At 36.4% G+C, this 12218-nt stretch overlaps 1 protein-coding gene across 1 annotated transcript in view; it reads left to right on the forward strand.

The window, feature by feature from the left end:
* The window catches only part of plxna2 (plexin A2), a 231996-nt gene that overhangs the window by 149800 nt on the left and 69978 nt on the right, over positions 1–12218 (forward strand). Inside the window, exons 7-8 of the mRNA XM_054783875.1 lie at positions 1973–2126; positions 12013–12109. Of these exons, the coding sequence (XP_054639850.1) occupies positions 1973–2126; positions 12013–12109 (251 nt within the window). The remainder of the gene's footprint in view (positions 1–1972; positions 2127–12012; positions 12110–12218) is intronic.

Genomic DNA, 12218 nt, shown 5'->3' on the forward strand with positions numbered 1-12218 from the left:
GAGTAGAACACAACTTTTTTCTCTTAAAGTTTTGACTTTATTCTTGTAAAATTACAGCTGCTTTTTCAAAAAATATATTTCAACTTTTCTGTAAATTTTCTTCTTGTAATTAAGACTTTATTCCCGTAATATTATAACTTTTTCCCTAACCGAATTTTCCAAAAATGACATCTTTATTTTGTTTTGTTTGTGTATGACAATATTATGACTTAAAAAAAAGGTTATTCTTTAATATTTCAGCTCTGTGTCAATAAATTCACATTATTTTTTCTTGTAATATTACGATGTTATTTTCGTGATGTGACTTTTTTTGTCGTTAGAACTTTTTTCTCTTAATATTTTGACTTTTTTCTTGTAAATTTTCTTCTTGTAATTATGACTTTATTCCCATAATATTTAGACTTTATTCTTGTAAAGTTACAGCTGTTTTTATAAATATATATATTCCAACTTTTATCTTGTAAATTTTCTTCTTGCAATTATGACTTTATTCCCACATTATTTTGACTTTATTCTTGTAACATTAGAACTTTTTCAGTAACCTGATTTTATAAAAATTACAACTTTATTTGTTTTTTTTAAAAAATAATATTACAACATTAAAAAATTACTTTTTTTTAAATATTTCAACTTTGTTACTAAAATTGCATTATATTTTCCCACAACATTCCGAGTTTATTCTTGTATTTTTATTGTTTTATTCTTTATTTTCATTAGAGTGCGACTTTTTTTTAATGAACTCATTAAATACCGATGTTTTACTGCTGATTACTAAAGAACGGAAAAAGGTAGAAACAAACTTTTTTGTTTCTGATGAGTCTAATCTCTCTTCTGGTAGGTTCCATGTTTATATAGCAGCCATAGAACACAATATTCTGTGTGCCTTGAAAGATCAGTCCAAATCGTCTAAAATGGCCGCTACTGAAAGGGTTGTTTTTTGAAAAATGGCTGGGATTGAATGAGTGTGCCTCAAGCCAATAAAAAAAAGTGCAGCACACTGCAAATGGACCCTGGGCCGCACTTTGGACACCCCTGCTGTAACCGTCGTACATTGTGCGTATTGTTGTACTTTGATTTCGATAAGATTCTTTAAACAAGACAACCAAGCCAACGTACAAAAAAATGTGACAAAACTGGTATTTGGCTGAGAGTTAAAAATTGTCCCAAACCAGATGTCCCTCTTTTACCGTCCCGTTTGCCACCGCTACCCAGTTAAGGCGTCCATTGCTTCGAGGTCTCGCGGCGACACAACTTAACCTCGACAACGACGTTCCAATCCCACGTGGTCGTCAAGATCATCGCCGTCCTCCTGGCGGTCGCTAACGAGGGATACCGGGGACACGCGGCGTCTCTTGAAAGGCCGACAGTTAAGCTGCTCGGCTGCCTGGCGGGTCCCAGCAGCCCTCCGGTGTTTAGTTCACAGGCAGATAAAAAAACACAAAGGAAACTTCAAACAGCGCCTTGGCCCAAATAGAAGCGCCGTAAAAGCAGGAAGACGACGACGAAATGACACGCCGATAATTATCCGCGGCCTCTCGTGGCGAGAGAGAGCGATCGCGCGACGCCCGCCTGCGGGATTTATTTATAAATATAAATATATATTCGCTTATTTATAGGCAGAACAGCTGAACACGACAGTGTGGCGGTGTCGCCAGCTCTCCTGAGAACGACTTCAAACGCGAGCATCTGCATATGTGCAAATGCGTGGCTTTTTAGCATACATAATGTACAACGTACAGTAGGCGCTGCCCCATGAAAAATCCCCACTTTTTGAAATTATAATGACATTGCTGCACGTCCGTAGCTACATAACCAATAAAACAGGTTTTGAACAAGTATCTCCATGGGCACACACACCGTAGATGCTATCATTCTAGCATTTTATTGTATTGATAAAATGACTCATATGATGAAATATCATTTGCAAATGTATTTATTGAAAAAGTCTACATCTCTTGTGTTCTATGTGCAGTTGTTGGTGAAGGTCAGCGACGTTCCGGACCTTTCGGCGGGAATCACCTGCTCCTTTGGCAACCTGACGGAGGTGGACGGCCAGGTGAACGGCAACCAGATACTGTGCGTGTCCCCCACCGCCAAGGACGTCCCCCTCATCCCTACCGACCAAGGTACTTCAGGTACACACATACACCGGTACGCCGACAAAATAGCTCGCAGCTTTTTTTTTTTTTATATATTTAAAAAAAATTATAAGTTACGATAAATTGCATTTACAGTCAATGGAGTTGCTTACAATTTTTATTATTATTTTTAAAATGGAAAAAAGTAAATAAATTCATAAAGTAGTTTACATCTTTCTAATTAAAAGTTAAAAAAAATAATAAGTAAATACATAAATAAAATGAATTGGTATAAGAAATATTTTTAAAATGTAAAAAGAAAAGGAAGTCAATAAAATAGCTAACGGGTCTTAAATTGAAAGTTGGAAAATGTAAAAAAAAAAATTTAATTAATATTGACATAAGTTGAATTGGTAGTCAATGAAATAGCTTACACCTTTTTACCTAAACATGTAGAAATGTAAACAAATAAAGTTAAAATAAAACAAATTGACAGTCACTGAAGTAGCTTACAGCTTTTTAATTAAAAAAGATAAAATGTAAAAAAAAACAAAAACAAATTCAGTAAATTTAATTGACAGTCATAGAATAGCTTACATTTTTTTTAATTCAAAATTAAAAAATGTAAATAAATATTACAATTTAAATTAAGTCAATTGGAAGCTTTTTAAGTAAAACTTTTAACATGTTTTTTAAAATACAGATTTTACAGATTTTAAATTAACAGTTTGAAAATATACAAAAAAACACTGAAAATTTAAATAAAATGAATTAGGCGTCAGTGTCAACACCGATTTAGCTAAAAATTTAAAAATTTAAATAAAGTTTTTTAAAAAATTAATTATCTTAGATCTTAGAATTAAAAATGTTAAAATTTAAAAACATAAAATAAATTCAATTGGCAGCCAATAAAATAGTTGACATCTGTTTAATTAAAAGTTTTCAAATGTAATAAAATATAAACATTCAAATAAAAGTATAATTGGTAGCTTTTTAAAGCAAAAAAATGTTAGAAATTTATTAAATTATTTGACAGTCAACAGAATAGCTTACACGTTTTTCATTAAACGGTTTAAAATGTAAAAAATAAAATAAATATGAAATAAAATGAATTAGTAGTCAGTGAGGTAGCCTACAGCTTTTTAATTTAAAATGTTAAAATGTAAACAAGTTAAAATAAAATGAATTGACAGTCAATTAAGTAGCTTGCAGCTTTTTAATGTAAAAAAATCCATTAATTGACAGTGAATAAAATAGCTTTTTGAGTCCCAACCCTCAGTTAGTGAAACATAGCTTTACGACACAACACTATCTTATTGCTACAAACTAGCCAGGGTAGAGTGAATATATATCACATGATTAACTATGAGAAATCACAGAACCCGTCTGATCATTCCCAATGGCCAACAAAGCATCTTTCATGATTCCAATCTTTCCTGGTTTTCACCATCCCTTTTTCAATCACTTCACACACACACACACCGAGATGCAGTCATTGATCCAGCATCATCATCATCAGAGCTCCCCACTGATCCCGCATCAGTTTGGTGGCAGACAGCTGTGCCCGACACGAGGCCCCGTCGTATTAGCGTGTGATGGAGGATCAGATCGGAGTAGGCCTGTGTCTGATTCCACGGCTGAGCACATTAGGACCCTCGGGTTGTTTGCAGAGCCAAAGGTGCTAACATGACGGGGAAGTTAATGTGGGGGATTAGCGCTCTGGCACTGAGAGACGGGTTCCTACTGAGAAATGTATGATGTGCTATTGAAACATGCAGGAACCACATTTGGGAACTTGATAGGTGGCCGTTCACCACTCACTACGGGGCACACCGTTCCTCCCAGCCAGCATAGAAAAGTGTTATTATGGATGATTTACATATTCAATATAAGGATATTGCCTCGTGCTCATTTATTCGGAGTACCATTAACCTTCAAACCTTCAAACCGTGGCCATCCTAGAAGCTTGAAATGACCTTTTAACATACTTAACTGTCATACATGCGCAAAAAGACGTTAACCACTGCATAATACAAGTAAAATAATGTAAACATTTGAAGACGTGTAATTGTAGAGGGAATAGGAAGGTCTTTGCAGAGCAATACTGGCACCTAGTGGCCTTTTATAGGTACTGTTGGAATTAATGTGTTATGTAGTCTATAATAAGTATATTATAAGATAATCAAAGGAAATATCATTTGAATAACATGTTTGCCATGCAATGTATCCATTGTTTTTTAAATTAAAACACAATACTCTAAACTATAAATAATTATTTGAATTCATTAATAAAAAATATTAATATAGAAGTATAGTAATATATAATAAGCATTAATAATGATATTTAATCATAGTATATTAAACAATACATGATGAATTAAAAGTAAAACAATAATTATGAATAAATAATTCATATTTGAAAATTAAAACAAAATACATTAAACAATAAATAATGAATGGAGAAATAAATAATACAAAATAGATAATAAAAATAGCTAATAATTCATACATTCACATTACACATTTTAAATAGAGTATTCTTTTTTCCTACTCATCCAGTGGTAATAGAAATACTTGTACAGTAATACCATATGAATATAAACAATCACAGCCTCCCAGAGACCCAGTATTTTCCTTTGTGGTCTTTTTTGGCCTATATCTTTTGTCAGAGTCCAAAAGTTAGGAAAATGATAGCAAACAAGCTAAGTAGCCTGCCTGCTTGTGGTTAACTGCCACCTAGTGGCCTTTTATAGGCAGTGCAGCAGCAGTAGTAGTTGTGTATAATAAGTGTATTCATGTTAAGTGTAGGTCACAACCGGACGTGCAAATGGCTGCGTTTTTTTTGTTCACGGAGAACATAGTTGTGGTGACCAAGAAGGAATAAGATCACAGCAAACATGTAAGTCGAACGTGCGTGCCACACACGAAATCTCAGGCTGCTCAGACGTGCGGCTGTGGCAAGATCGTCAAACTTGAAATACAAGTACTGACCTTGCCTTCCAGTTTCAAGAACTGCGCACGATCTGTACGTTGTGCGTACCAATGCCGAAAACACGATCGGTTGTGCACATGCGCGAGACCTACGTCAATTAATTTTTTTATGACAGAGCTTCTGGGACGTCACATGCCCTGATATTTCTTATTATTTGTTTCTATTTATGAACATAAATGGTAACAAATAAATACCTGTACGTAGTATGTGTAACATATTGGGGGTTATCTTCCTTAATGACGCTCAGTAAAAGACTTCGCCAGCATGTAGAATGTCTTCATTCACCAACCGTGACCTCATGCAGCACGTGCGCAGATGCACCACAGGCGTACGCATCATATCCGTTCATGAAAATAAAAATATGCGTTGCAACAGGAATCATAGAGACGCAGCAATGAGAGGAGAAACCAAATATACATGAATTAAAATACAGATATAATAAAGCATATAAAACAAAGCCTCAGGCACCCTTGCAGCTTTAAATACTCAACATTTCATGCGATTGATGCACTTGTCACGCATGGAGGGCATACGAAATATCTGAACGTGCGCTGGCTGCACTAATTACGTAAGTGGGATGGCTGTGTGGTGCACCGACACACATAGGAGTCCGCAAATACAGCGTAGCAAAAAATTGACATTTTGACCACATTTGACCTGACACCAGCGAAACATAAGAAAGCCACACGTTGGCCGTACGGACGACGCACGAAGACGTACATATGTAAGTGCGTAAGTTTGTCTTGCAACTGCAAACAACCTCAGCGCCCATAGAGTTTGTGTGACATGACAAAGAACCCCTGCGGGCCGGTCTACGGTCCATGCGCTTCTTGCGCTTTTTTGCACGTAGACGCCCGTACAACCGGTTTTGACCTAAGCTTTCGCCCCATCCTGTTCTATGGTCATCGTCACACATCACTGGCACACGGACAAAACGCAAACAGATCAAAGAAAAAGCAAAACCCGCTTGTAAAATGAGTCATTAAGAAGTCTCACATGATTTCTTTCACTTTTGGGACACATGTTCCCATGAAGTGTCGTTTTACCTCCAAATTGCACCACTTTCGGGTGGGTACACTCGTTGCGTGAATAGTAATGAAATCATTTTGATAGGTTCGATCCAGCTGAATTTGCGTAGACCTTCATCCTCATTGTCATGGCAGTGTGTGACATTCATTACATTGATTTGCACACCTAGCTAGCACCATGAGCGCTAACAGCTGTTGTTGGACCATCAGGTGTGTGTTGTAGGCGAGGCGAGATGGCCAAACATGCTGAATAATAGATGGTGTGTGTGTGCGCGTGTGTGTGTTTTGGGTGAGAGATGAGGGGAGGGGAGGGCGGTGTGATGCTAATCCTCCATCCTGCGAGTAAATGACAGCTCTGTTTGGCCAAAACTCCCCCGAGGAATGAGGCATGGGGCCCCCTAATATGAATGTTCTCCCCCAGGTAAATGTCATCCACACCCCCACAATCTTCTATTAAGACATCCATCTTGCCGGCTCAGGAAGACGGAAGTGTGGAGAAGGGAAATTTAAGAGGGCATGATGGAGCTATATCAGGGACAAAAGTTTTGTACTTGGAAAAATGCGTTTTGAAACTGAAAATTCAAGGTTTGATGTTGAATTTTACATAATCTTACACATCATTTTAAATACATCAGTGTTTTCAAAAATAAATGAACACAAATGTATTCCATTTTTTTAAAACAATTAATTAATACTATTTCTTAAATTAATAATTTATTTATTTTAATGTACTGTTATTTTTACAGTTTCAATATTTTTTCCCCACTTTCAGATCTTTCTTTTTCAGACTTTTGGCCCAGATTTTGCATTGGGTGTGGAAGCAAAGAAAACTGAGATGATGAGTTCTAAACGTGTGAGTGTGCATGGTGTGTTGCATAAAGCAGAGGCTCTCAACTAGCCCTGGAAACCACATTTCCCCATGGTCACTATGTGGTGACCCATGTTTAGAGAAGCCAAGTTATTTTAGTGGAAAATAGCCTTCAAAACACAGACACTCTTTGTAAATAAAAGTACACTCAATTACATGTGCAAAAGGTATTTCAGAGCACAATAGTAGAAGGTGGCATGTCAAGGACAAACAAAAAAATCAATACTCTAAAATAAAAGTTAATTATTGTCAAGGAAGAAGTTGCCAATCAAAAATATAGGTTTAAAAATGAAGTGTTTGATTAATAAATAAAAATTAATTAAAGTATGTTACATAATTTTCTGTAATGTAAATTAATTACATTAAAGAATTTATTTGTGATAGTCTGAAGTCCAATTTTTTATTTTGAAAATGTATTATTTTGAAATACAAATATTTTAAATTACCTGAAATATTTTAATGTATTTTCTGATAGTCTGAATAATGTGTTTGTTTTTTTTTATTTTGAAATACAAATATTTGGAAAATTATATTTTTGACTTGTTGTCCACAACCCACTCAGAATGGGTCTACGACACACTTTTTGGACCCTGGGACCCACCCACATTTTCCAGTGGTCATTACGTTGTGACCCCCTTTTATCAAAGTCATGTTAAGTGTTATGTGTTATGTTAAGTCATTTTTCTTACATTTTATTTCATAAATGTTTTTATTTTATTTTATTGTTATATTTATTTATTCCCTCATTTATGTATTTATTTTATTTGGATTTTTTTCTTTTATTTAGATTTTTATTTATATTGAGGTTTTTAAAAATACTTTTATTTAAGTAAAAAAAAAATATTTTGGAAATTGCTCGTCATCTTTCAAACATTAATAGGCATACTTACATGTTCAAGGTGCATTTTAGAGGAATTTATATGATAACTGTATGCATACAAATAACGCATAAATTCTAATAAAATAAGTCAGAAATCAGTTGTATAGTACATATTGTAATGTAATTGGCATGGATGCGCGACCCACTTTTGGGGCTGAAAACAAGGCGAACACGAACAATATTCTGCATCGGTACTGTTGTTGTTGGCCGTTTTTGCAGGTCCATGCGGTCAATGTTTTGCAAAAAAAAAAAAGACACATTCCTGTCTGGACTAGGTTGTTGTCGTGTAAACATACCCTAAGTTGGCGAGGCCGACCTTGGAATTAAAGAGAATGGCCGCACATCCTCAAGGCTGGATTGTTTTCCAGTGCGGAGAAGGAACGTACTTGAAACCGGAGCCTGATTCCCAACAGGTGCTGAGGAGAGAACAGGGCATTGTGGGTCACACAAGCCTCCTACACATTGGATGTCATCTCAACTGCAGGCTGCTACACACACACACACATCATGCTGTATTTATGGAGTGTGTTTTCCCGTGTTGATAGATGAGAGGCTGTTTTACTGAGAACAGACAAGCTGCCAGAACGCTGCTCGGCTGACTGCATGAACAAAAAATTACATTGGAATACTGTTTTGTTTTTACATCTTGTTGCAGCATCTTTATATTACAAATAATACAGAGCATGACATGAGCTTTCCAGGTGTATTATTGTCCCACACACATCGTATTGTCCTCATTGATTGGTGGGAAGTATTTTGCCGGTCCTGTCCTCGAGCCGAGATGCCAATGAAAGCGATGAAGTGACATCTGTAAAGCTGAACCATCTCATCAAATCGTAGCAATCGGCAGATGGCATTCAAATAGGCCACCTAGTGGCTGGAAGCAGCATAGGAATGACGTTTCATGAGTTTGTTTTTGGATTTTTTGATGATATATATATACACTGTATATATTTTTTTGATATTGCTTTTATGTTATTATGTTTTCATCCAGAGCCTTTCCTTTACTGTAGTGCGAGGTTGTTCAAATACTAAAAATCATAGGATGCGTACATATTTTTTTTCTTATATACACTTATCTCTCATTTATCGCGGTTAATTGGTTCCAGACCCAATCGTGATAAGTGAATTTTTGCGGAGTAGGATTCCTCATTTGTAAATGGAATATTTTGGCATATGTTGACATGAAATAACATCCTTATAGTCACTTTTACACTGCTGTTACCCAATATAGTAGACATACAAAGAGAAAATAAGACACATCAGGCACAGAAAACTTGTTTTCGACCTTCTCAATACGTTTTTAAACATTATTAGAGTCCTCTAGACATGAAATAACACCCCTATAGCCACCTTTACACTCATATTAGCCAATGTAGTAGACATAATAAGAGAAAATACGACATATGTGGGATAGAAAACCTTTACAATCTACTAAATACAGTTTTTAACATTAGCGTCCTCTAGACATGAAATAACACCCCTATAGTCACCTATACACTCCTATTACCTAATATAGTAGACATGATAACAGAAAATAAGACATAAATAAGGCTTGCGCTCATGTGTGTTGCTGTAAATGTGTTCGGGTGTTAGACGAACTCAGTGGGGAGGCAGACAGGAAGTGACGTCGGGGTTCAGAGTTGAGTTTTAGCTTGGTGTGAGTTGCGGCTGCAGCTGTAGCCCGTGTTTTTAATAGAGATTTTTATTATTATTATTTTTTTAAACAAAATATATTCTGAAATTTTAAAAAAGGGATTTTTATTAGGGATTATTGTGCCTGTTGTGAGATAATTGAAACCTGCAGTAAAAGCCAACACTACAGTAACATTACTGACACCTATTGACCAATGTAGAATACCACATATCATTACAACGTCTTTGAATGCCTTTTGTGTTTTACTTCATTCAGCCATTTTTACAAGTATGCTTGAAAATTGCTTAATTTATGCAAAAAATAAATAAAATGTGCTTAAATATACAGATGTTTTGCCTTATAATAGGCCATATTCATCCACGAAACAGCATGATTTATTAATGAATATATATTTTGAGTGAACCCATAACATTTTACGTGCGTGGGGACGAGGGATTACTGTATGTTTATTTAGTTCAAGTCAAAGCTTTGTGTTATTAGTATCAACATTTCATCATTTTTTGTTACATTATGCCTTTGGCTGTATTTCTTTGGCTTAATTTTATGACTAAAATGTGCCGTGGGCCAATAAAAAACGAGCGGCGGGCTCCAAATGACCCCCGTGCTACAATTTGGACACCCCTGCTAAAGCGCGATGCCCAAATATTGTAATGACCTATCGCTTACCCTGTATTTTCCAGTTTCTTTTTTCAAGACGCATTTGTTCTTTTCGCCTTTAGTAAGCCAGTTGGCTGTTAGTGTGTTTATGCTGTTGTTTTATTGTCTTGTCTTCTTAGTTTTTATGTTTGTTTTTCTGTTTATCTACTTGCCCTTTTGTCTGTGCTTAAATTATTGACGAGAAAGCACTTTGGGCAACTGTGCTGTATGGAGAATATAAACAAAAGTTGGATTGCATCTTTGATTTTTCTTGCAGGAAAAAGTCTAGCATCGTAAAATTTGATGCGGAATAATATTTTAAAGTGAATGCTCGTCTCTTAGCGCGAGTATAATTGTTATTTTTCTTGAAGACACAATAGTGCAAAACAGCTAAATATTTGATACCATCTTGGCCCACGCTAGCTGAAGAAGAAGAACCCTATTGATTTTGGTGTGAAGCCAATGTCACCAGATAATTCACTGATTTTAGATACTGTATTTTCCAAACCATTCTGAAGTATTTTGCTCAATGTCAGACGTCTCTGTCGCTTCTGTCTCTGACTCAGTTAAGGTTCAAAGCTGTTTGGCACCACCTGTTAATCTCTAAACCCCGGCTTTTTTAAAGACTTTTTGCACTGTTTTGTAGGGAAAAAATACCGCCTTTTATAATATTGGAAGAGTACAGTAATCCCTCAGTACATTGCACTTGGAATTTCCAAAATATATTAATTAATACTGTAAATTATACTGTTTCGTGGTTGAATACGGCCTAATATTCGTCAAAAAATATGCATAGTGGAGCAAATTTTTTATATATGTTGCCTTAACTAAGAATTTCCGGGTCTAAAAATGACTCTGTGAACTAAAATACAAATATAAGGCATTCAGAAGATGGATTTAAAGACTGTGTGATGATAGGTAGTATTCTGGGTGGGTACCCATGGTACCCAGTACCCTGGGTGGGTACTGCAACATGTATAATAATGTTAAAAACCATATTTAGAAGGTCGTGCATGGTATGTCTTATTTTCTCTTAGTATGTCAGCTACTGTGTATTGGGTAATAGGAGTGTAAAGGTGACTATAGGAGTGTTATTTTATTTCTACAAGGTTCTAGTAATATTTAGAAGGTTGCAGACAGGTTTTCTATGTCTTATTTTGTCTGATTATGTCTACTATATTGGGTAATAGGAGTGTAAAGGTGACTATGGAGTGTTATTTTATGTCTACAAGGTTCTAGTAATATTTAGAAGGTTGCAGACAGGTTTTCTATGTCTTATTTTGTCTGATTATGTCTACTATATTGGGTAATAGGAGTGTAAAGGTGACTATGGAGTGTTATTGTATGTCTAGAGGGCTATAATAAGCATGAGGACACGCACAGCACAGTCTGCTTCAATGGCGGTACATCTGCCTCCTTTCCTGTGAGCAGCAGCGTAAAACAAGGGTGCGTCCTCGCCCCAACCCTCTTTGGGATCTTCTTCTCCATGCTGCTACAGTATGCCTTCAGCGAATGTACGGAAGGCATCTACAGTGTATCCACACCAGGGCTGATGGAAAGCTCTATAACAGCTAGCTTGTCTGCGCGCTAAGACCAAAGTCCGGGAAGCTCTGATCCGTGACTTACTGTTCGCAGACGATGCAGCATTGACGTCTCACACAGAAGCTGGACTGCAGGAGCTAGTGGACCGCCTGTCTCATGCCTGCAAGGAGTTTGGCCTTACTATCAGTCTAAAGAAAACAAACATCTTAGCACAAGACACCCCAGAAAAGACAACATTTCCAACTAGAACAGTTCAATTGTGCTCACATGCGCAAAAAGCCAACGTCCAACAAGTCATCGTCATCACGTCTTTGTGTCTCCTCTCCTTCAGATTGGTCGGGCGTGGAGCTGAGGCTCAATTCCAAGGAGACGGGTCAGATGCTCATCAGCACCGAGGTCAAGTTTTACAACTGCAGCGTCCACCAACTGTGAGTACCTTTGTCTTACGACCCACGCAAAAAGACGCTGCATCAATCCTGCCCTCTTCGTACATTTGCAACTTCTCAGACTTATGTTTCTGTTTCAAATGTTGGGGGA

The sequence above is a fragment of the Dunckerocampus dactyliophorus genome, chromosome 1, assembly GCF_027744805.1.
Source record: "Dunckerocampus dactyliophorus isolate RoL2022-P2 chromosome 1, RoL_Ddac_1.1, whole genome shotgun sequence".
In the NCBI taxonomy this organism is placed as follows: domain Eukaryota; kingdom Metazoa; phylum Chordata; class Actinopteri; order Syngnathiformes; family Syngnathidae; genus Dunckerocampus; species Dunckerocampus dactyliophorus.